General features: G+C 46.1%; 1 protein-coding gene across 2 annotated transcripts in view; it reads right to left on the bottom strand.

The window, feature by feature from the left end:
• LOC144134696 (uncharacterized) overlaps window positions 1-22,953 on the bottom strand; it is a 28,128-nt gene extending 5,175 nt beyond the window's left edge. Inside the window, exons 1-3 of one of the 2 annotated variants that reach the window (XM_077667545.1) lie at window positions 22,787-22,953; window positions 15,932-16,011; window positions 9-91 (exon numbers count right to left, since the gene is read on the bottom strand). In XM_077667545.1, coding sequence (XP_077523671.1) covers window positions 9-91; window positions 15,932-16,011; window positions 22,787-22,845 — 222 coding nt within the window. In that variant the 5' untranslated portion in view covers window positions 22,846-22,953. The remainder of the gene's footprint in view (window positions 1-8; window positions 92-15,931; window positions 16,012-22,786) is intronic. The other variant, XM_077667546.1, reaches the window with a different exon arrangement.
• Between the last annotated feature and the right edge of the window lie 225 nt (window positions 22,954-23,178).

Raw genomic sequence — 23,178 nt, 5'->3', positions numbered from 1 at the left:
TCACTTACCCATTTCCTCGTGACACCGTAGTAGGGACTTCTACCTTGCTGGTAACGAAAACGGTAAGACACCTTCTGTGGAAGGCTTCTGTCTGAAAGGAACATGGTAGCAAATGTCTGTGACGTTGATAGATCGTCCTTAGTTTTCGAAGGAAGAAAATCAACAAAATACACCATTGATCGCTCAGACAAAACTCCTCACCTATGATATAAGTGATCTTCCTATATGAGGTTTATAACGGCATTTGCGAAGACCTCGCCAGCACTAGGAGTACATTACGTTCTGAGCGTGCAGTTTATTTCCCGGCATAAGCTAAGTTACGCGATCTTACTAGCCAACTGGAAAGTGTACATAATGAGAGGAGAAAGCGAATGAAAGTCTTTTGCCCCGATGAAGTAGGTTCAGTGTCCTATTTCTGTGTTCATCTTCATGGCTTGCCCTAGACGCCAACTATACTACGTTTTAGGCAACTAACCGGCCATGAGTGCGTTTTCTTGATCTTCTAGCTGCCCCAGTCTGTTATCTTTCGTGCGCACAGTTTTCTAACCTTAGTGTAATACTTCGGAATCGCTTTCCGAAATAAAATCACCGCCACTGTGAAAATACCGCAATTGTTTTCTTTTCGCCGCCACACTGCTTATTGGCCAGTTGCGATCACTTGTCCAGGTGCCAGCACGGATGGTCCACTCGCTCGAGTAGGTGACTCGGCGCAACGAGAAGAAGATCCGGTAAATTTCTTTTTTTTGGTGGCGAGGAAGAAGTGAGGCAGAAAGCGAAGGAATCTGTGAAAGCATGGGATTCGGCGCAACCGATGTAAGTGTCATGCCGAAATTGTCACCCTTTTCTTATTCCGGAAGTTCTTTGCAATATCAGCAATAGTTTATAGATGCCCTCCGACATTCGGCGTTGCCACGGCCGGACGGCCATGCTTTGACGCCGAAGGCGACTTAAAGGTGCACTAAAGAGGAATCTGAACTAGTCTTTTTACCGCGGGAGCTCTATCTAAACGTTCCTGGCATACTTAGAAACTTCAAATAATTGTACTGTGCAATCGATTTCACTAATTAAATCAGATTAAACGTCCCGGCTTCCGCCTTTTTTTTTTTGAACTCAACGCGGAAGGTAGGAGGAGTCAACCAACGCGTCAGGCAGTCCCGTGTCGGCTTGCCGCTCTGCCATTGGCGGAGTGATACGTAAATCAAAGAGTCCACGTGTTTTCTTATTTCTGAGGGCCTAATTTGCGGCTATATTTTCTGTGACTGAAACTGTTTATTCACAGAAACCTAAAAAAACTGGAACTCCACGCTTTAGTTGACTGCGCCTCCCTATAGCGTTGAGTTCAAGAAAATGCGGGAAGTGGGATGTTTAATCCGATTTAATTAGGGCAATCGGCCACGCACGGCAATAATTCGAAGTTTCTAAGAATGCCCGGAACGCGTAGATAGAGTTCCCTTGGTAAAAAGACCAGTTGAGATACCTCTTTAGTGCACCTTTAAGATACGTTTGTAAGTGGACAAGCGTATTCTAAACAATGTCCGCGAGAAACGTTGGTGGTAATCATTATCATCATTTATTTACCCTTAAATGCTCTTAGGTTGGGGAATTGCATAAGAAATATGTAAAATGCACTACAAATGGACCCGCCAAGATATGAAACAAAGAAAAATGTGAACGATGAAAACTTGCAGCTTGCACTTACAACAACAAGCTAAAATGTATGAGCCGTTCCAAGCGGTTGCGTTCATCGATTTCTCCGCTTGGGAGGTTCAGTCGCCCTCTGTCCGAGGTAGTGCTTGATATGCCGCCAGCGCTAATGAATGCGGCATGGTTCTACCTCGTCTCAAAACCGGCAAGTTGGATGCTGACTCCTTTTTTCTGCATGCGAACATTTCCAGGTGCCCATACCGGGCCGAAACTTCAGAGATTTCTCAGAATTTTAGTAGATCTGAACGAAATAAGTTTTGTTGGACGGCTTTAAACGTTGCGTGTATGAGTGGTCACCTGCAAGTGGGAACAACTGAAAGATAAGCTTGCGTCATGTGGCGAACTGTTGGTTAAGAGCCGATGCGGTGTTGTAGACCGTGAACTTAAAGAGGTGAAACTGAAGCCTCTGTGACTTCCCCGGCGCTTAGAAGACTCCATAACACGAGAGGCGCTTTAGACGTACGTGAAGGTAACGTCGAGAGGTGGTATTCGCAGCGCAGAATTCGCGCGTCCTTAGATCTTGCGGGAAGCCGGTACAACTCCACCAATTTTCAACATCGTCCGTCCGGATTTTGTGGCCGCCCAGCAGGCAAAGATTGAGGATGAGAAGGCTACCGACAGGTCACGAGGGTTTGTTTTCGTCCAAATATAACGTCTTTGTTAAGCATGCTGTTGGCTTTTAGGTGGTTTGTTTTTTTCTTCCTGCTAAAGGCCCTTTCTTATGCTGGGTTGTGTTAGAATACCGATAATGAAGGTTGGTTAATAAGCTGTGATTTTCTGCTCTACAGGAAGCACCAGCTACTGACCTCAGTTTATGCGTTCAGTAAGGTGGCACAGCGCACCGATCTGATTGAAAGCAAAGCTACCTTACTCGACTGTAACCGGCATGTTGTACTAATGGGAGACTTTAATTATGTATGCGACCTAGGAATGATCAAGCCGCACCTAATGTGGAGTAGTATTGTTACGTGTTACTGATGATGCAGGAGCTTCATGCTACGCTTGTCGCTTATTCGCGCACATTCATGGCGTTGGGACGCACACCTGGATAGAATTTATTCATCTTGCGCGCTATTTTGCATTGGAAGGTCATGCGAAATAGTCTCCAGTTTCATCTTCTCACCATTATATAGTGGTATACGATTTAGGCCGCAGTGGGAGATTTCAAAACTTAATTCATGGCTTGTAACTGACTGGGAATTTATTGTTAGTCCACAATTGCAAGCTTGTTTTACTGGTATGAAGCCATTGCGTTTCGATTGGGAGATTTTTTGGCATGAGGAGCTAGCGATTGCTACTGAAATTGAGTCTCTTAGGCTTGTACAACCTCCATGAATCAGAATGTTAAACACTTGGGTTGTATTTGAACGAAATTTCTACTCTTAAATGTCAGCTACAAAAGCACGAGTTCGTTCACGTAATCCAAGCGTGCTTTGCACTGCGAGCCGGCGAGGCGACAAGGTCTACTTGATGAACGCTGTCACGCGACTCCTAAACGTATTCCGGAGATGCTGTCCAATGATATGCTGGTGACCAGTACGTGTGAAGTAATCTCCGTGTTTATGAATTATTAAACAGAGTTGTTCTGTGTTACTCCCTCCAATTCACAATTCTGTCCTCCTAACGAACTTAGGGAACTTGTTACTTTTCATCAGATGACGACTGCGTTGTAATGAGAAGAGGACAACGGCCCTCATTTTTGCCTTTCCTCCCTCACAATCATCATTAAATGATTGCCCCCCCCCCCTTCATCTTTACCCTCGGTTTGCCAAATTCTCTAGTTCTTTCTCGCCCTCACCTCCGCTTCAAAAAACTGTCTGGCCCACACTCACACTCCTCCTCACTTTGTCAGCACTCCCTCATCCTAAAAATTTGTGGGGAGCACATAATTAGTTCTCTTCGGTTTGCTTCCGCGCGATTCGTCTTCCCTAGTTAGTTACTTTAGCAAGAGAGTAGGACGACCTCGATTAGTTAGCGTATTTGTTGCTAGCTGGTGTTATTGTTGTTGCCGCAGTTAATGCCTTGGTCATGTCAGCCAGAGTGTCGTTCCTTTGTTCCCCTCAGAGCAAGGCCCGCCGTGGTCGGCGTGCGCTATCACGGGGTGGGCTGCGGCCGCTTTGAACTGTCTCAGCTGCGGTTAAGCTGGGAGAAAATATTTATCTTCCCTACTACGACCCATGAATTAGAAATTTTAAAAGACAAGTTATTTTTCCCCCGTAGAGTCATGTGTCGGTGTTAGAGTCGCTCTAGGCGCAAACCATTGTTTACTGCGTGTGCTTTCGGCTTTGGAAAATTTTTCTTAGTACTCCGATGTTGTGAGCAGCTAGTAATGGCCACAAGAAATAACGCAGGGACAGCACTCATCCTATAGCCGATCATTGGCAAGAAACCGGTTAGTCCTGGACTTCCGGCAGTGGTTAAATTAACTGTACCGGGAGAATCGGAGCCATGAAAAGTGCGAGAAACGCTGTAACTACCAGGTTATAAGAGAGTGCCGGGAAATTTTCAGGCAGGAATTTCTCCTGGCTGCTGGTAGTATAGACAGTGCCATAATTAATCAGGCCGACCTACCCACCACTCAAAACATCATTAGTTTGGACGGCGTAGAGTGAAAGTCTGTTCACCCAACGTGTGGAAAAAGGAGATTCGATCTCTTGACCGACTATGAGGGTCACGCCTTTGTTAGCAGCTGGCCGAAGGCATGGGGAGTACACTGCAGTTTAGACAACAAAAAAGAAAACTATTCTGAATCAACTTGCAACAAAACATTGCCTCGCGTGGAGCGTAAGATGAACAACGTGATTTTCAAAAAGCAAGTAAGAGAAGCGTCCACGACTGAGGAATTACGGAGTTGCATTTATAAGACAAAAGATAGGGTATGGTGAAATTGATTGACATACGGGTACTACGGGTGCAGTGACCGAAAAAAAGATGCATAAATGTACAGAATGTACGTGAGTGAACAAAGAATTACAAAAGCACTATAAGAGCCGCAAAGATCGAGCTACACGGACAAAGAAAGAGTTCGAATAAGCGGGCGGAAGCGGTGGCTTATCGGCGGAGTGGCAAGGTCCGGTCGCAAGAAGCCGCACCGAGCTGCAGATGCGCGCGGTGGCGCCAGTGTGGTGCCAACGATGTCGGTGAGCCCCGCATCTTCGAGGCAGTCGTCACCGCGCACGACGTATCAGATACAGGCCTGAGGCTCGCTTGCCGGCCGCATCCCTGGCTGGCTTCACACGCGAGGCATGCACGAATATCTTGCAATCAACTTGCCCGGGTCTTGGTTTTCTGGACGCCGCATCTTCGTGGTAAAGAAAGACGACTAAAGGAGCGGCGTGCAAACGCTAAAGCTACATCTCGAAGAGCAGGTGAAGAGAACGGGGGAGAGACAAGAGCAGTTAGAGACGGACGAGCGCTGAGGGCAAATATTTCGTACAGCAGGGGGTAGAAACCGGTAAGGCGGCAGTGCTAAAACTAGCCTTCGACAAAAATCGACCATCACTTTTTTCCAGCCGCCTCCTGTCGGTATGTGCCCAAACTTGGTCTGTTTTTTTTCGCACGCTGGATGCCTCGTCCTCGTCACTTTTGGTGACAGACGACGGATCCCTGCTGGCTGTGGCTTTTATCTAAAAATGCCTTATTGTCCGCAGCCGCCACTCCTTCATAGAAGCGTCGTGTTCGATGAAGCACCTGAGAATCCGGGCCTTTGTGTCTTCTGTTGCGAGGTTTTTCCATGGTGATACGAGCATCGAGACATACCATAACCCATGCGTCCTTTTCTCCCTCACCCTCTCCTCACAACCTCTGTCCTCCTCCACCTAACCACGAGATATCTATATGCACCAATACTCCCTCAACCTCACCTACGAGAAGGATTCCCTCATGACAAGGAGGTGAGGATGCCCCAATGAGTGCTCGTCCATATCCGGTTGTAATTAATAACCTTTCATGCCGCAAGAAGTGGGACTTGCAACTGATAAGTTACCTCTTTCTAAAACGCCTCGTAGTGATAGCATTTCATACGAGTTTTACACAGGTTCTAAACTTAAGCTGAATGTGGTCCTGCTTCAGATTTCCATGATGAGGTTTGACGTAAACGCCCTTCCTCACTCATTTGACAAAAAACACGCAGTCTTAATTCCAAAGAGTACTGACGAAGAAAAAAATGTGCTATGCGGGCGGCTGCAGGCGCATTACGCTGGCAAATGTGAAGTGCAAACTTTTCGCGATAGTTTTGTGAACCCTTCCTCAATATACGAATACGGCTCTCATTGGCCCTTACCAGACGTACGCTTTGAGAAGCCGCTTCATTCAAAGCTACACATTGCACCTACCATTATCGAATCTTGGGTGACCAGCCTGGTTTGCTTCAAATTAACCTTGAGAAAGCATTGTATCATACCCGGCATTCTTTTCTATTTTTTCTTCTCGAGCGAGCGAATCTTGGATCAGCTGTATATTATGGGGTTCCACTTTGTTGGAACTGTTCTACTCCAATTCATAATGACCGCCTCTCGGAGCCCATACCAATCGGGTAGTCCGCAAATCAAGGCTGTCCTACGCCATCGCTACTTTTTGTTCATTATATTGTGTTACTTTGTTCCACGGTTCCGCAAAACAAATTCATTGCCTGCGATGATAATTTCGAGCTCTCAAATTTGATAAGCCCAGTTTGACAAAACTATAGCCACGATTGTACTGTTTAGCATTGTCTCTGGAGCTCAGATGAATCGCTCTAAATGTACTGGTTAGTGGATTGGTTCATGGGGCTCAATGCCACCTCGTTAAGCTAGAATAGGATAGTCTTATGCTCCCTGTAAATATAATGGTGTTCCGCTTTACGCGTTCAAGTCAAACACGCAGGGCTGGACGGCGCGGGTTCCAGCCTTTCAGAGTTCTGCTGAGGCTCTTTTTCTGCACCGCCTTTTCATTTTTGGTTGACTCCACGCGTGTAAAATTTTCCTGGTGAGAAAAACGGATTATGCACTGTACGTATTCCGGTGCGCAAGATTGTGCATTCAAAGCATTGACGGAACATTTGCGACGTTTCTGTGGTCCTCCAATTTTGAGTCCATGCGGCGCGATAACCTCTTCAGACCTATTTCCGCGCTCTGAGTTTGGTGCACCTTAATGTGAGACAATTAAATGCACGTTCCTTCTTTTTTTCGCGACAGTTCCCATATATTTATCAGATCATTACTGCATGTCAGCTTTGTGGACCTCATCTCAAATTAGTGGTGTCTTCTAATTTTACCAAACGCTTCTCTTTACTCGGTTTTGTGCAAGAGGTTTCTGCTTCGGTGCGGTTTCTGAAGTTCGCTTTTCCATTGAGTATGCTTATACTCTGTTTCGCGCAAAACTCTCTGCAAAGAATTAATAACAATGCTGTTTCATCAGTGTATCACGCTCTATACCTTGCTTTTAAAGGGCAAACCGCGCACTGAAGCTCTCCCTGTTAAACGTGGCTGCAGTGGTAAATAGATTGTCTCTCCTGTAAATTGTCGCCTGTGCGTTGCATCGGAAATTATCGAATGCTGCTTTATTCACTGCAGAGGTGCCATTTTGTTTTTGGACGTTCTATAAAATACACTAAAGAAATAATTTGTTCGAAATTCCCTCAGTGAGTGGTATCTTTATCATCAACATCATTAGCCTGACTACACTCACTGCAGTGCAAAGGCCTCTTTCATGTCTCTCCAATTAACCCTGTCCTTTGCCAGCTGTGCCCACCCTATCCCTGCAAACTTCCTGATGTTATCCGCCCACTTGACCTTCTGCCGTCCACTGCGACGCTAGCTTTCTCTGGAATCCACACAGTTACCCTTAAGGACCAGCGGTTATCTTGCCTTTGTGTTACATGCCCAGCCCAAGTGCATCTCTTTCTCTTGATTTCGACTAGGATGTCATTAATACGTGTTTTGTTCCCTCACCCATTCTGCCCGCTTCCGGTCGCTTAACGTTACACCTAACATTTTTTTCCCATGGCTCGCTGCGTTGTCCTTAACTTAAGCTGAACCATTTTCGTTAGCCTCCACGTTTCGGCCCCGTAGGTGAGTACCGGTAGGATACAGCTGTTGTACATTTTTCTTTTGAGGGATATTGGTAAACTGCTATTCATGATCTGAGAGAACCCGCCATATGCGCTCCACCCTTTTCTTATCACTCTGGTTACTTCCCTCTCATGATCCAGATAAACTGTCATTACCTGCCATTTACCACTTCCAACATCTCGCAGCCAATTGTGAAGTGCTCTTCCCTTGCTAGACTGTTGGACATTACTTTGGTTTTCAGCATGTTAATTTTTAGACCAACAGTTTTACTCGGCCTGTCTAACTCATTGATCATGAGTTGCAGTTCGTGTCCTGAGTGACTCAGCATGGCAATGTAATCAGCGAATCGCATATTATTCAGCTATTTTTCAATAACTGTTATCCCCAACTGTTCCCAATTCTGGCCTCGGAAGAATACTAAGAACCATATGACGTGATTCTTCTGCATGAACTTCGCAACCCGTGAAAAACATGCGTGATGGATCGCAATAATGAGCCTGTCGTTTCCTTCTGAGAGCATTTTCGCCGAATGATGCTCCAACTGAAGGATACTTACGATGAAAGTGAGTTTACGCCGGATTTATGTATTTATTTTACCCTCAAGGCCTGAGGCATTACAGAGGGGAGTGGTTGAATAAGATACAATACAGAAAACGTAACACGAAGCAGACAAATTAATGATCGACATATACAATGGTGGCTAATGCAGTTCTGGAATGAGTAATGTCTACAATGCTGGCAATTGTTCTGGGAAGGTGGTTTCAGTCCTTGGATGTTCGAGGAATGAAGGAGTTGCTGCATGTTTTCGTCCTGAGTGGAGAAATTCCAACCTTGAGTGCATGGTCCAGACGAGATGAGATGTATGAAGGCGAAGGGATGAGTGCCTAGGGGCATTCATCCCCTCTCGCAGAGCGGACTCATTTAAACTTCACCTAACTCGCAACACTCCTTGCGACCTCTCAACTTACTCACGAACCACCTTTGCAGGCTGATTGTGTTCGAAACTGGTTTTGCCCCTGGGCAAAACCAGTTTCCAGAAGTGGTTTTGCCCCAGCAGTGGTTTTGCACCAGCAGTGGTTTTGCCCCGGAAGGGCAAAACCACTGCTGCTGCAGGTGATCAATGTTCGAGCCACATTGGCCGAAGGGGCACCACATTTAGCAGGCTGCGAGCTTGTCCGAGACTGGGGGCTTCGCCCGCCAGGGACGCAGCGGGGTTTAGGAAGCTTCTCTCAAGCGAACACCCCTAAAGAAAGCCGGGCGCCAGGCCGGGGGCCGCTTGTACTCATTTTTACCGGTGGGTGTCCGGCGGTGGGTTTCGAACCAACCACCTCCCGCAGCCGAGACGGGCGCCCAACCCAATGAGCCACGGCTGTGGTCAGGTTCAAACACATGGTCCTTCGTCAGAAGCGATTCAGAGTATCAGTACGGTCATGGGCTAGTCCGGCTTTTCGACTGCCCGACTTTGTGAGATGATGGCGCAGCATGCTGAACTTCTTCGAGCGCATTCTCATCTGCTGAACTCCCTAGAGCGAGCTCAATTAAACTTCAACGAGCTCCAAGATCAACTGAATGTCTCATCTGAATCATGAACCACCTTTGTAGGCTGAGTGTTCGAAACTGGTTTTGCCCCCCGTGGGGCGCAGTGGGGCGCAACCCGTGAAAAACATGCGTGATGGGCCGCAATGATGAGCCGGCCGGGCGCCGAGCCGGGGGACGCTTGTGCCCACTTTTGCCGGTGTGTGGCCGGCCGTGGGGTTCGAACCAACCACCTTCCGCAGCCGAGGCGGACGCCCAAGCCCCTAGACCACGACTATGAAAAATTTTATGGAATAAGCAAATTCGAGAAAATTTCCGACCAGAAGCTAATGAAGGAAGGTTTAACATGCGTTTCATTTATGATATGCTGGCAGTACGATGGTAGTTATGCAGAATGAAACGAACGGAGTTATTCTGGACAAGCTCCAGGGCATAGGTTAGTTATCACAGCTAGGGTCCCTAATGGATGCAGCGTATTCTAGTTTGCTACGGATTAGTGTCTTGTACAGGAGATCTTTAAGTGAGCTGGGGGCAGAAGAAAAATTACGGCGAAGATAACCTAGCATGCGATTAGCATTGTTAATTATGGTGTTAATGTGAAGGGATCAAGTAAGATCAAAAGAGATTTCAATGCCGAGATAACGATAGGAAGTGACGGATTCGAGCGCACTGTTATTTAAGTAATAGACGCTAGTACTGCAGGAATTTCTAGAGACACGTAAGGCTTTACATTTAGATGTATTAAGGTCCATTTCCACAAGTCACACCAATTAGTAATAGCATTCATATCATGTTGCAAGGCATTAGTATCGTCCGAACTGTTAATTTCCCGAAAGACAACACAATCATCAGCAAATAAATGAATGTTCAAAGATGCACAGTCAGGTAGGTCATTAATGTATATTAGGAACAACAGAGGACCTAACACAGAGCCCTGGGGCACGCCAGAACCAACGGAACATAATGATGAGTTGCGATTGTTAGACGATACAAACTGGAAACGGTTTAAAAGAAATTGTTCAAGCCAAAGTAGTATGTTAGGTTCAAGGTTTAGTTTGGCTAGTTTGAAGAGGAGGAGTCGATGACAAACTTTTTCAAAAGTTTTCTTGAAATCAAGGAATATTCAGTCAGCTATTGAGCCTTTATCAATGATAATATGAAGATTGTGAGGGAATGATGTTAATTGCGTTTCACATGAAAGAACTTTTCGAAAACCGTGCTGGGCGCTGTTGAAGAACCAGTTAATTTCCAGAAAGTTAGCGATATGGGAGTACAGGATGTGCTCTAGTAATTTGCAGGGAATACTGGTTAAAGAAATTGGGCGGTAGTTGAGAGGAGAATTTTTGCTACCTGATTTGTGGACCGGGACCACCTTCCCGACTTTCCAGTCAGCAGGAAGAGTGCAGGAGTCGATGGACTGCTGAAAAATCTTGCAAAGCACAAGTGTCGGATGTCGGAAGTAGGCGCTATTAATAGCATCGAGCAACTGTTCGCAGAAGTTTGATGTGAAGTTCGGGGGCCGATAATATAGACCAAGAATTATTTTACGGTGGTAGATTTCAACGCATGCCCAGATGGTTTCAAGTTTGGTATCAATGTGTATCGGATACGACCTAATATTTTCAGAAATAGCCAGCAGAACACCACCGCCTTAGCGTTGCGTGCGGTCGCAACGGAAAACTGCGATAAATCATTTATTACTTCGCGGTCGTGGATGTTATAATGAAGCCATGTCTCGGTGAGCGCGATGATGTCGGCGTTGCATGTGTCAATAAGGGAATGCAAAGAGACACGCTTGCTAATAATGCTTCTTACATTAGCTTCTAAGACAGATATGCTGCGGGACGGAGACAATTTCCTACTTCCCTTCTCGCATTCCTAGGGCGTGTTATTGACGGTAAGTGAAGAAGCTTGACTAACATCCCGCGAGGAGCCAGCCTGTGGTTTGGGACTGGGCTGTAAATCAGCTCGTGACTGAATTAATAATTCAACATTCTTAGTTTTTTCGTTGTAGATGTAGAATTGATTGTTTACGAACAGTTTGTTGTAGCGAAGCTGGAACTTCGGGGAGTGAGGCAGCCCTTTGCCAAATTCGACAAGCCGGCTCCTCGCTAGGCGAGTAGCGTTCGAGAAATCCTCAGATACGGAAAGATTGTTTTCCTTAAGGATATCGCTGGAGCTCACAATTTTTTCTTTGATTTTAAAGGAACAGACCTTAATGTTTATGGGGCGACACTTCGAGGCTGGAAAAGAGCCCAAACGATGAGCACGCTCTATGCATGGGGGACAGTGAAACAGGGTCAACGACAGGACATAAGGCAGAAATAACAACCTTTATCTCTGTTTCATTTCATGTTTCGCGTGCGTCAGGGATTCCACGCAAAATGAGATTGTTCCGTTTCGATCTATCTTCAAGATCGTCTAAGCGAGACTGTAGAACAGCCTGTTGAGAGATGAGATCTCCTGCGGAACTTTGGATGGTTGAAAGGCTTTGCTCAAAGACATCTATGGGGCTTATCTTATTCTCGAGGGCTTGTAGCCAGCCAAATATATCTAAGAACTTAATTTCAATGTGTTCCTGGCTTGTCTTGATTTGTTTAATGTCTGCCTAAAGTTCCTCTTGGTTTTTGCCAAATTCTAGCGTACGCTCATTGATATCTTTGAGCATCTGATACATAGCGTCAGATTGATCCGTATCGTCAGTCGTTGAGCCAAGTTTTGGGCCAGGATTGGTCTCAATATCGCCAGAACAAAGCAACAATAACGCTACATCGAAGCAATCACTCATTAAATCACAGAGCGTATGTGAGCATGGGAGCACAACCAGAAACCGATTGTTGGGTTTTTTAGCGTATAAAGACGAGCGTTTACACACCTGCGGGGAGAACAGAAGACTCGTGTTGGCCACGCTGTCGCAGTAGCAGCTCCCATGCTCACTGACGCGGAAGACGGAGTGCAGTCAATTTATACTGCCGATGGGAATGGGCGTTGACATGGTCGACCAGAAGTTATCAGGGAAGCCGGTGATAACCTTTCCGTCAGGGAATAAAAACGTGTGATCGAAGGAACCAGGTGGATTGAAGATATCTGGGGGCCGCTCAGGGGCGCATGCGCCGTCGGGTAGAGGAGTCGTGACGACGTATCCCGGTAAAGATGGTCCGAAGAGCACTGAAGAATTGATTTCGTTTTTATAAATGCTGTTTTTCCTTGCCACGAAAAGTTTTAGCTTTGGTATTTGTGTTTAGCTGTGTTTTCTGGTAGGCTGTTGTAGCCCAGGCACTAGCTGCTCGCCACGTTGAAAATATGTTTTGTGCATGGCTCGTTGCGGTGCAAAAACGCCTGTAATTAATTCCACGTTAGGAAAACAGTGCTGGCTTAGTCGAGGGGTAATCTCCGTCTACTGGCATCTTTTGCTCAAAGATCAGCGGTTCGACTCATGTGTTCGCGTATGTTCGCATACGCTACTTTCAATTTTTTTTTTCAGCGCTGCTATTCGTTTTACAAATGCGGAAAAAAAATAAAACGCCTACTTGACCTTTTTTCTTCCTTCTAGCAATTTAGTACGGGTTAGACTAATCATGCACTATCCACGTCAAAGCTGCGGCAGCGCGCTCACTGCCGTCAGCGATACGGCGGCGCTCTTGTTGCTAGGGCTCCCGGTACCACGGTACGAATCGGCGGAATGCTGAGAGTCCTTTCGGGCGCGTTTCTGCAGTAAGCAGCGGAGCATGAGCAGTTGGGCTCCCGGTACTCCGGGAACGGTAACGGGGTGCACGGTACGCAAAATGTATCTAATATTCCGACATCCTGACCTCTCGATATTACAACAAAGCATACAGAACACCAGTCAACAAAGAAAGAACATTAAGGGAAACGGAAAGGGGTACCATATTCCGCGGGTGTACACCACCGGGAAAAGAGTTAGAAACTACTATGTGCCACATCTCTTTAACAAATTTCCTGAGGAACAGGTGCAATAGAGTAGCATCAAAGAAGTGAGAAAGATGGAAATATCTGATGGCTTCTTCTTTCATAAATTGTATTTTTTAGAAAGCGTCTAAGCTTTCTTATATGCTCTGAATTGGAAAGTAATGCATCCCGACATTGGTTTGCACTTATATATTTATGTTCAATCGGTGCTGACTGCTAGCATTGTGTAAGTGTTTTTTCTTTTTATATTTTGTTCTGTATTTTGTTTTGGTTAAAATTGTAGCCAAAGCTCGTAACTTACCAACTTTGAATCTTGTTGTCTTTCCATGACGTCTGTTTGCCCGGTACGTTCCTGCCGATCTGCCCACCCAACCACAAGCAACGCTACCCACCCACAAGCAAAATGTAACCACCGAAAAGAGAAGGACAATAAAGATTATTATTGTTATTATTATTATTATTATTATTATTATTATTATTATTATTATTATTATTATTATTATTATTATTATTATTATTATTATTATTATTATTATTATTATTATTGAAGATCAAAACGCTGCGCTTATGAGTGCTTTAATGAATTGCTTATAGCCTTTTTGAAGTGACCTTTTGCGGAACCTGAAGATACACTTGAAAGCTCTGTGTTGACCGCGGTCGCTCTCTGTTTATCATGAAGATGCACGTGTTCCTGTTTTGTTTTGTTTCCTTTTTGCGTAGTCCTTATCTTGGTCCTCTATTTGTGAATTCTTTAATAATTTAGTTTTAGTGTTCTTTGTAGCGATTAGTGTTTCCTATTGGTCTCTTGCCATTTTGTCGCTTTGCTTTGACTACCGGGCCCAGTCCGGCAAGCCTCTTGTTGGCTTTGGCTGGCCTGAACCTCTCTGGTACTGTATACAAAGGGGCAATAAAGACTATTATTATTATTATTATTATTATTATTATTATTATTATTATTATTATTATTATTATTATTATTATTATTATTATTATTATTATTATTATTATTATTAATAATATTAATATTATACAGTGACCAGCGCTTCTCTTCGCTTGGAACCGGACGTGTACGGCATGACTGTGCACCACCCCACGACAATTCGATGTAGAAAGCTACACGCCTCTCATCCCTTACATGCGGTGACGCAGGTCTTCGGGAAGCCCTTTCTCCCCCTCCCGCTTTCTCTCCCTTTTCCCCTCGCCCTCCGTCGTTCTTTCCTTAGTGTGTTTCTTATGTAACTAAAGCCAGTCGGCTATGAACCTTCACCCTGCCTGCACGAGTCGTCTCTTCTCTACTACGACGGAGCAAGCTCGCCCTACAAGATAATAATCAACAGAAGTACAATCTGAGGATACTACTCCTCAGTGCCCTAGACGTGGCTTCTAGCGACTTCCCAGTGGCTGCCATACTTGAGACAGGAGCACGGCGAAGGAATACACGCTTTTGTGGTCTGCTTATCGCCACCTCCTCTGACTCGCAATGTGGAATCTGTGCCCTACGTTCACAGTTTTCAGACGCTTTAAACCAATGCCCAGATACAAAAGCATTTTTAACTATTAAATTTAATTATCGCGACCAGAAGCCAGCTGTGAAGACATGCAAACATGCCGATCAGTTCGTGAAATGTTGTGAAATAACTAACTTTTCGTTAGGCCTTCGTCAGCACTCTAGACAACGTACCTTTTGTACACACCGACATCTGGTTGTCTAATTGTGTGGTTACCGAAAAGCCAGAGTGCATGGTAGCTATCGCCTGTTATGATTGTGGGCAATCTCTACCCATGCTGCCACCTGGTTTCCCGTGTGTCCTTTCTGCTTGTATATTTGGTTCCTGTTAAGCGGACCGACGCAGACGGTTGACGACACTGGACTACGCATTTTGCACGCCTTTCGAGTTTTGCTGACGCTAATCTCATTTAGGAAAAGAAGCTTTGGTGGGGCCATGCAACACACTGGCTGGGCGCGGTCGCTGTGGATCTGCAATAGCCTACAAGATGCACTGCAGCCTAAGCAGCACAGTAGAGGACGGCTAGTGGCTGCGCGGCGACCAGATTCACGTGGGGGTCGTTGGTTGTCTGCTTTCCACCTGCGGTTGCTTTCGTTTTGATCAACCTCATGAGTGATAAAATAACATCTAAAAAATATGGCTGGCTGTTTAGCATTGCTAAACAACGGCTTTTGCAGGTGGACACCACCGCCTGGTGCCCCAAAGCGCGATTGTGGTGCCCACTGACGCAGAGAGCCACTTAAGCCCATTTCGTTTCATCAGAATCAACAGAGTCTAAACCTTCAGCTGGTTTTGAGTGATGGAAAGGCGCATAACTGCCTTAATTAGTCGGTGGAAGCCACTGCCTACTCACAGCACGACTGGCTCAAGTATACCTGGCTCAACCAGTGAGCCAGGTACACTTGCTACTCAGAAGCTTCACACACACCAATGAAACCCGAGGAGTGCAAATAAAAGTGCTTTCGCACTGAACACGGTTGAAAAGTAGGCACCTGCTGTTTACTTTGTCAGGACGTCTCGATACGACCCCTTACTACTCTCCCGCACACTGCAGGGAGAGAAAACGCGACTTAATTTCTATAACTGCTGTATCTGGTGTTTCGTTTCTTACCGCTACGTTTTTTTAACAGCGCACACGGTTGCGAAGATCATTATAGACCACTATAGGTTCAGAGAAATGCCGAAAGATAATCAGGGACTTACTCACTTCGCTGGTGGCGAAGTGCCCCATTGCGTATGCGACGACGGCAATCCACACGAACCAGTGAAATCGGGATGTAAGGCTGGAAACATTGCAAGGGTGAATGAAGTGTCCAGTGAATTGTTAAATGACAATTCGCTGGCACGATAAGGGGTGTACTATAAAAAATTCGCACCCTGAATGGTGCATTTCCGGGTCTATAACGCGCACCTTTGCACCCTCCCAAAAGGATACAAACTATAGTTGTCACACCCGTACAGTAAGAGTACGATCGTTACAGTTGCACCATTTGCTTTACGGTTTCACAGGTTATGAGTTCTTTAAAAGACTCTGGTTAGTTTTTTGTTTGCGTGCTTTCTTGGTGGCAAGCTAAACAAGCTACCGATGGCCTGTTTAACTTTGCACTAGAGTTAAGGCAGCCCCAACAAGAAATATGATGCCGAGATATGTCTTTCACGGCGTGTCTGAACCTTTTCGCTTTGAAGTCGGATCTGTGATCTATGCATTATGTTCACGGCATGTTCTTTTTAACACATTAAAAAAAAGAAAGAGCTCGTTTAAAAGAGGCCAGCTTTCTGCACTCTTTCGCACAGTAACACGATGCTAGCGTGTTCCACATATTTTTGCCAAATTACAATAAAAGGAATGGTTTATGGGGGTTTAACGTCCTAAGGAGACTCAGGCTATAAGCAAAGCCGTAGTGAACGGCTCCTATAAAAGCTATAAGCGTCCCAGGAATAAGTCACACAAAGCAACTGAGGCTATAGAGTTCAGCAATGAAAGCACCATTGCTGCACCCAATACTAGCTTGCCATGACGCGCATACTTTCTCCATGTTTATATATGCCATTTCCGCGATCCTCTGTTTAATGACAGTAATGCTTACCTCTTCAGCTAAAATAATTTAGCTAATTTTCACACTATGGGAGCGCAAATCGCAGGCATAGCTGCATGCATCAAAGCTGCAGCTGAAAATTAAGTGGAAAGCTCGAGTAGCTAACATCATTTTAAAAATACGCTTGATTGCACTATTCCAATGTTGTTCAAAAATTCGAAGCGCTCCCGTACACATTTATGCACCTTACACACGAAGAAGTGCAATACCCTTGCACCCGTGTACCTTTGAAGGGTGCATGGTGCATTAAGGTGCTAACGTACTGAGCGCACCCATTAAAGAAAAGAAAAAACAAGGGTGTGAAAAGGTTTATGAGGGCTTAACGTCCCAAAGCTACTCAGACTATGAGGGACATCGTAGTGAAAGACTCCAGAAATTTTGACCCTCTGGGGTTCTTTAACGTGCACAGACATCGCACAATACACGGGCTTCTAGAATTTCACCACGATCGAAATGAGACCGCTGCGGCCGGGATCGAAGCCGCGTCCCTCGAGTCAGCAGCCCAGCACCATAACCAATGAGCCACCGCGGCAGCCGGGGTGTGAAAAGGTTGCAGTCATTAGTGTGACGCCTTTAAGGGTGCAAATTTTTTTACGGTGCGCTTAACTTCTTGAACACATTTTATACCTTCACGCTTGTTTTTTTGCCTGTGCAGAGCTCAGGTAATATCACTTTAAACTATGTGAATGCCGTGATCGGCAGATGACTTAAAATAAGATTGAAGCTAATTTTACTTCCAGGACTGTTAAGAAAAAAATATGACCGGCATATTATCGCAAATTTGCAAGAAAGAAGCACTTACGCTTGCCTAAGCGGTTCGGCAGTAAGGATTCGGAATACGCGAGAAGAAAGCAAATTACGGTTAAAAAAGGCATGACGCGGCTGGATGGGTAGTGCGGATTTTTACTTGAAAAGTAACATTTTTATAAAAGAAGAGCAAGAAAAAATCGCTAACGGAAACTAGTTACTTTTTGCTTTGAGGCGTAAGGAGTTTTGAGAAAATTACGCAAAAAATGATGAAAATCAGGAAATTTGCTGAACCGCCATGTTGGCAGGGAAATGTAATGTAATTGAGTATGTGGCTATCCAGTTAAAAGGTAGTGAGGCAAGCTGAAAGAAGGGTTAGGGTTCGGGCTAGTGGGTAATCGACATAAGGTTCCATAGAGCACAACAAGGAAGAGAGCCAACTCCAGCGCTAAACTTCCACTAAACGGTTTTTATTTCGTGCTTATAGCTTTATAAAGCAATAATCAGAGCACGAGGATACAAGTATACCAACGATCATCTTGTCAGCACCATGATGTGTGAAAACATAAAAACAACAAAGACACACAAAACCCCAAAACTACTAGTGAGCATGTCTCACACTGTCACCCGCTGTCCGGAATCCACGAAAGCTTATCTTTTTTTGCTAATGATGGAGAACGACTGCTAACACAATCCTCCATCCCCGCTTGTTCCATTGCCGCGGCTTCAATTATATTTGTTTAGTTTTTTGATCGCCATTTTCGACTATCACCGAACTTTCCTGAAAGTTAGGTGCGCACTTGTGAACACGGCAGTGGCGAGCCACATTACCAGATCGCTCATCTCTAAGATTTCTGTGGTGTTCACTGAGGCGCTTATTTATGCAACGGCTGTCTGCCCTATATACATCTTGCCACACGAAAACGGTATCTTGTAGACTACTCTGTCGGCACAAGGCACAAACGAATTCTTATGCCGTATTGAGCAGGGATTCCGATCAATGACGTCTGGGCAAATGGCCTTGCACTCGCGGGAAAATCTTTCTGGCGCCGACATGCAAACTTTAATTTTCTGTGAAACGTTTGAGAGCGTGGGAAAGCTTATGAATATACAGCATTACGACGATTTTGTTGAGAACTTCGCCTTTATCTGTCAACCTCGTGTTTTTGTCCTGCCTGTGCAAGCCTTCTGTTATCGCTATTACGAGGTGCCCCGGGTGGCCTTGTTGTGCCCGGACAACCAGCCCGGTTTCTACATTTACAAGATGCACAAATTCTCCTACGAACGCCCTTGGACAGGCCCCTTGGACTAGCCTGGTGCTGCGCCGCAAGGCAACCGCGCCCTAACGCTCCCTTGTCAAGCAAAGATGCTGCGCCGCTTGACAGAAGTGCCTTATGGAGAAGCATCGGCGAGCAACGTGTCCAAACGTGTTGCAGCATTGCTAGACAGCCAGGCGCCGGTTCCCTTTCCCCCTGGGAGTCACCGCGCGCGGCAAACATGAAGCGGGTGGCCAGCGCGGTCGCTGGTTGGACCTCTCGGACGGCTGTCAAGTGCTGGATTTTTATTGGTCCGTTTGTGTGACGACCGTTTCTCGGGGCTATATAAGCCTGGGAAACTGGGAAACTTTGGACATTAGGGATAAATAATATTCAAGAAACCAACATAGAATGAATAATTACATAACCTGAACTCAGAGGAGTAGCGGGATATCACGGGAGAGCAGATTTGTTAATAAATAGAAGTAAATGTTCGAATTCCTAACCGCAAGGTCATAAACGTGGCTAAACTGCACTAATAAACAAGAACATCCCGACATCCTCACAGCAGCGTCAGCTGCAGACATTGCATGCGTTAATACTGCAAAAGCTCAGGGGCGATGCTGCAAACGTGTCGTTTTACAGGAATGAATGTAACAGGCTGTACGGAGTAAGGTCGAAATTCTATATGCCGAAATTCCATACGCCGAAATTCTTCAGGAATGCACTTTTCAACGGAAAGTTATTTATGGACGAAATTTTTTCACATATCGTAGGCTTGCACTATAACAATCAATATATCCGCATGTCTCCCCTCGACAGGCTTGAATTTTTTCGCTATTAATGTTCTGGTCATCGCCAAAACGCTCCCCATTGGCTTGTTATTGGAATTGATCGAGTTGATAGAAGTGATGGATAAACTTTAAAGGGACACTGAGGAGAACCCTTTCAAATTTTTTTTTGTTTGCAAAAATTTGATAGTTTGGCATTTTACGGCTTTGTTTCCGCTTGTCCGGTAGCGAAAGATGCATTTATTTCAAAGAAATTTGGATTCGAAGTTGAAAAAGCTTTTCCCGCCGCTCCGATTCAAACTCGAGAACTCTTATGACGTCGCGGAAAACTCTTATGACGTCACAGGACGGAGCGACGTGAAACGTGACGTAAACGGAGACTCCGTGATTTCCGGCAGCTAGCGGTGCGGTCTAGCAGCTGTCGAAATAAAAGCTACCGCCGCCGCACGTTGAAGGCATCTATGGGGGGTCGCTACCGTCGCTCTGTTTACGTTTGCACCGGCGGCTTGCTAGTGTTGCGATGGATCCCGTTCCCGAACCCGACGACGTAGTTCTCGCAAAATCTCCGGCCTGCATTATAGCGACCTCAGCCCCACAGAGCGTGCGATGCTTTTGAGGGAGCACGGTTAGGTAAGCGCCGGCGGGTCGTTTCCCCTTTCCTCAGTGAGCAGCCGTTGCAAACTAAATATCATAACCCCAGTGCGGGGAGTCGCGAGGCGCCAGGACAAGGTCGGCGCGCTGCGCCCACCAGAGGCTGGCCGGGGCTTTGGGGCCAACGGATTGTGATTCCTTGAACGGCGCGGTTACACGGGGCAGCAGGCGGCGTCGAGGTCTCCCACGGTTGCAAGGGCCAAGTTATTTATTTTATTGCCACAAAAAACGGATAGGTGCTCAAGGGCGGTCGCGTTTAAAGTTGGCGGCTTAAAACTAAAGCCGGCGCTAGACGCTTCAACGGCTTCCGCTAGATCCTACGGGTCCACTGGATCGGGCTCTCTCGCCCACTTGGATGTACCTTCAGATGTGGACTGTAAAGGATTAAATTAGCCGAGAGCTCAAAAAGAACAGCTCCACCCAACTGCCAAAGTTATTGAATTACGTCACAACGCGCGCCTCGCCGTGGAGCCGAATCAGTGTGGCCGGGCCGGCGGCGGCTGGCGCACTCGGCGCGAAATAGAGACATGCTCCAAGTCTCCCCGCCAGTGCGGTCAGAGTGCGCCGAAGCAGCCGAAGCCGCCGAACGCGTCGGCGGTCAGGCGCAGTTGGAGTATAGAGGGTATCGCTTTGACCGACGTGACGGCGCCGTGCAGCGCGCGCGCGCGCGCGTGTTACGCCGGAGCATAAACGCGCCTTAACAGTGTCTGCGCTTAACCGCTCACCAACGTATTTCGTGGCGGAATCTATGGGAGCCACTGAATCCCCCCGCCCGCTCACTGACTAAGAAATAAAATCCTGTGCCGAGGTTCGGAATCGAACCAAGGCCTTAGGCGTTTGACGCGCAGGCGCTACCACTCCGCCACGACGGCTCAAGTTGCAATTCTCAATAAAGGCGCGTCTAGTGAACGCACTCTTCCGATGCAGAAATCTCCGCGCTTTCGCTACGTATATCCTGGCCTAACCGAGTTAGGCCATCAGCAATTTTGCTGAACTGCCTCGTACCTTGTCTCCCGTCCCTAATAAACGATTTCCGTTAAGTAGTTTGAAGTTGACTGGCACAGCCGGGAATGTTTCTCCGGATGAGCGTGCGGAGACACAAGTGCTGCCTTGTACGATTACCGACCATCGTGTCATCACAGTTTTTCATCGACAGTGGCGATCATCTGACAAGCCTGAACAGGCTCCATGAAAGGTTAACGAGCACTTGAAGCTGCACTTGGAGTTCCTCTGCTGTTCGGCGCTTGTAAATCGAGGCGCGTCAAAAACAAAACCACGGGGCACGCGAAGCGCCTTAACAAATCGAAACTCTCCTGGCCGCCCGTGGCGCCGCCAAGCATCGGGTTTCTTTGCTTCCAACATTAAGGTTGTCTTTTGTCTGCCTTCCTTGTGTGATAAAAGTGCACTATCGGTTTTAAAAATAAACTTACTTCAATACTAAACCGCGCAATCTTCCTTTGTCAGCCTCAGAGATTCGCGAAGAAATGTAGGAAGGACAATTCCTCCAAGGTGGCGTCTCTTGTCCTATGACGTCACCAAGCTTGTACTTGCGAGTTGGCCTGTGGCGACGATACCTGTATTTTGGTTCTTGCTATTTTCTACCTTACAAGAACTTTGTTTTCAGTAAGAGCGGCGTTTTTGTGATCAGGAGCTGGTATTCTATCGATACAAGCCAACTTCAATTTCTCCTCAGTGTCCCTTTAAAAGAAAGATTGTGCTATAAGTCGGAAGAATGAACTGTTATCTTCAACATTACCGTAACAGTACCTTACAATATCACACAGCTGCCTCACAGTTAAAAATGATCGCAAGGAATCCTGGACCTGCTACCGCGAAAATGTAGCAAAACAAAAGAATGTAGCACAGCAAAACAAAATGTGCCAGTCGGATACGTTCCTGCCCGGACGCAGATCGACAACTTTCACTGTGACCTATGCGCCCCTGAGCTTGCCCGTAAGAAAACTCAGGCACGGCAAGTAAACCCGTGTTTCTACAGGAGCGAAGAGTACCCTTAGTGTTAAACGTTCTTTCTCCGATATTGCTTACGGAGCGCACATATTATAAGAATATTAGCCACTCATGCATTGAAGCCTGTAAGAGATTACCGAAGGGTGATAGCAACATTTATTAGATCAATGTTTTGACTTTATTAACAGACTTCCTGCCTCTACACTCGGCTCGTTTTACGACTTTGATAAACAAATCGGCGTTTGTTTGCACACTGTCTGTGGAGAGCCGACATAATATAAAGTGTACAGCCAGCGCAGTCCTGGAGACGTCGAACTGTACATATATTTACAAATGACAGCTAAATATTTGCCTTCCTGCTACATTCGTTAAACGCATTTATAATTAAATAAATTACCTTTCATGTTTACTGTTTGATGTCACTCCTATGATACGTATAGAAAGTCAGCAACTGCGTTCTAAGAAGTGCCATATTGCACTTGATCTAAAGCGCTAGGAGCAGTCGTTAGTTTAAACGCAGGCTGTGTCCTCACATACAAAATGCTTTACCTTTGGTTTCGGAAGCTCTGTCGGTGTTCTGAACACGTTGCGGTTTGTTTCTCAGCCATAACAACGGCAATGTGGAACTGCTCAAGATGCGTCTCCCACTGTTGGCTATCAGGAATGCTTTCACAAACTGTATCCTTATTCTACGCTTCAAGCCTTTGCGTGCTACTAGCGTGAAGAGATTCGATGACCCCAGGCCGTAAATGCCTGCAGCTGTCGGCACGACGTGGGTGTCAAGAAAGCAGGTGGCAAGAGTGGAGTGCTATATGACGCTCAGCTCTGTTATTCTCGGTTTTACAAGTGATGAAGCACTTGAAGAGCGCGCAGCAAGCTGGCTCAAGCAGAAAAGGTCGAAAAGCCAGAACGTATATCTAAAAGGAATGAGGAAAAGGCCA

Source organism: Amblyomma americanum, chromosome 5 (assembly GCF_052857255.1).
Source record: "Amblyomma americanum isolate KBUSLIRL-KWMA chromosome 5, ASM5285725v1, whole genome shotgun sequence".
NCBI classification, from domain to species: domain Eukaryota; kingdom Metazoa; phylum Arthropoda; class Arachnida; order Ixodida; family Ixodidae; genus Amblyomma; species Amblyomma americanum.
The sequence above is the reverse complement of the archived record's forward strand: the minus strand, read 5'-3'. Positions and strand labels throughout refer to the sequence as shown.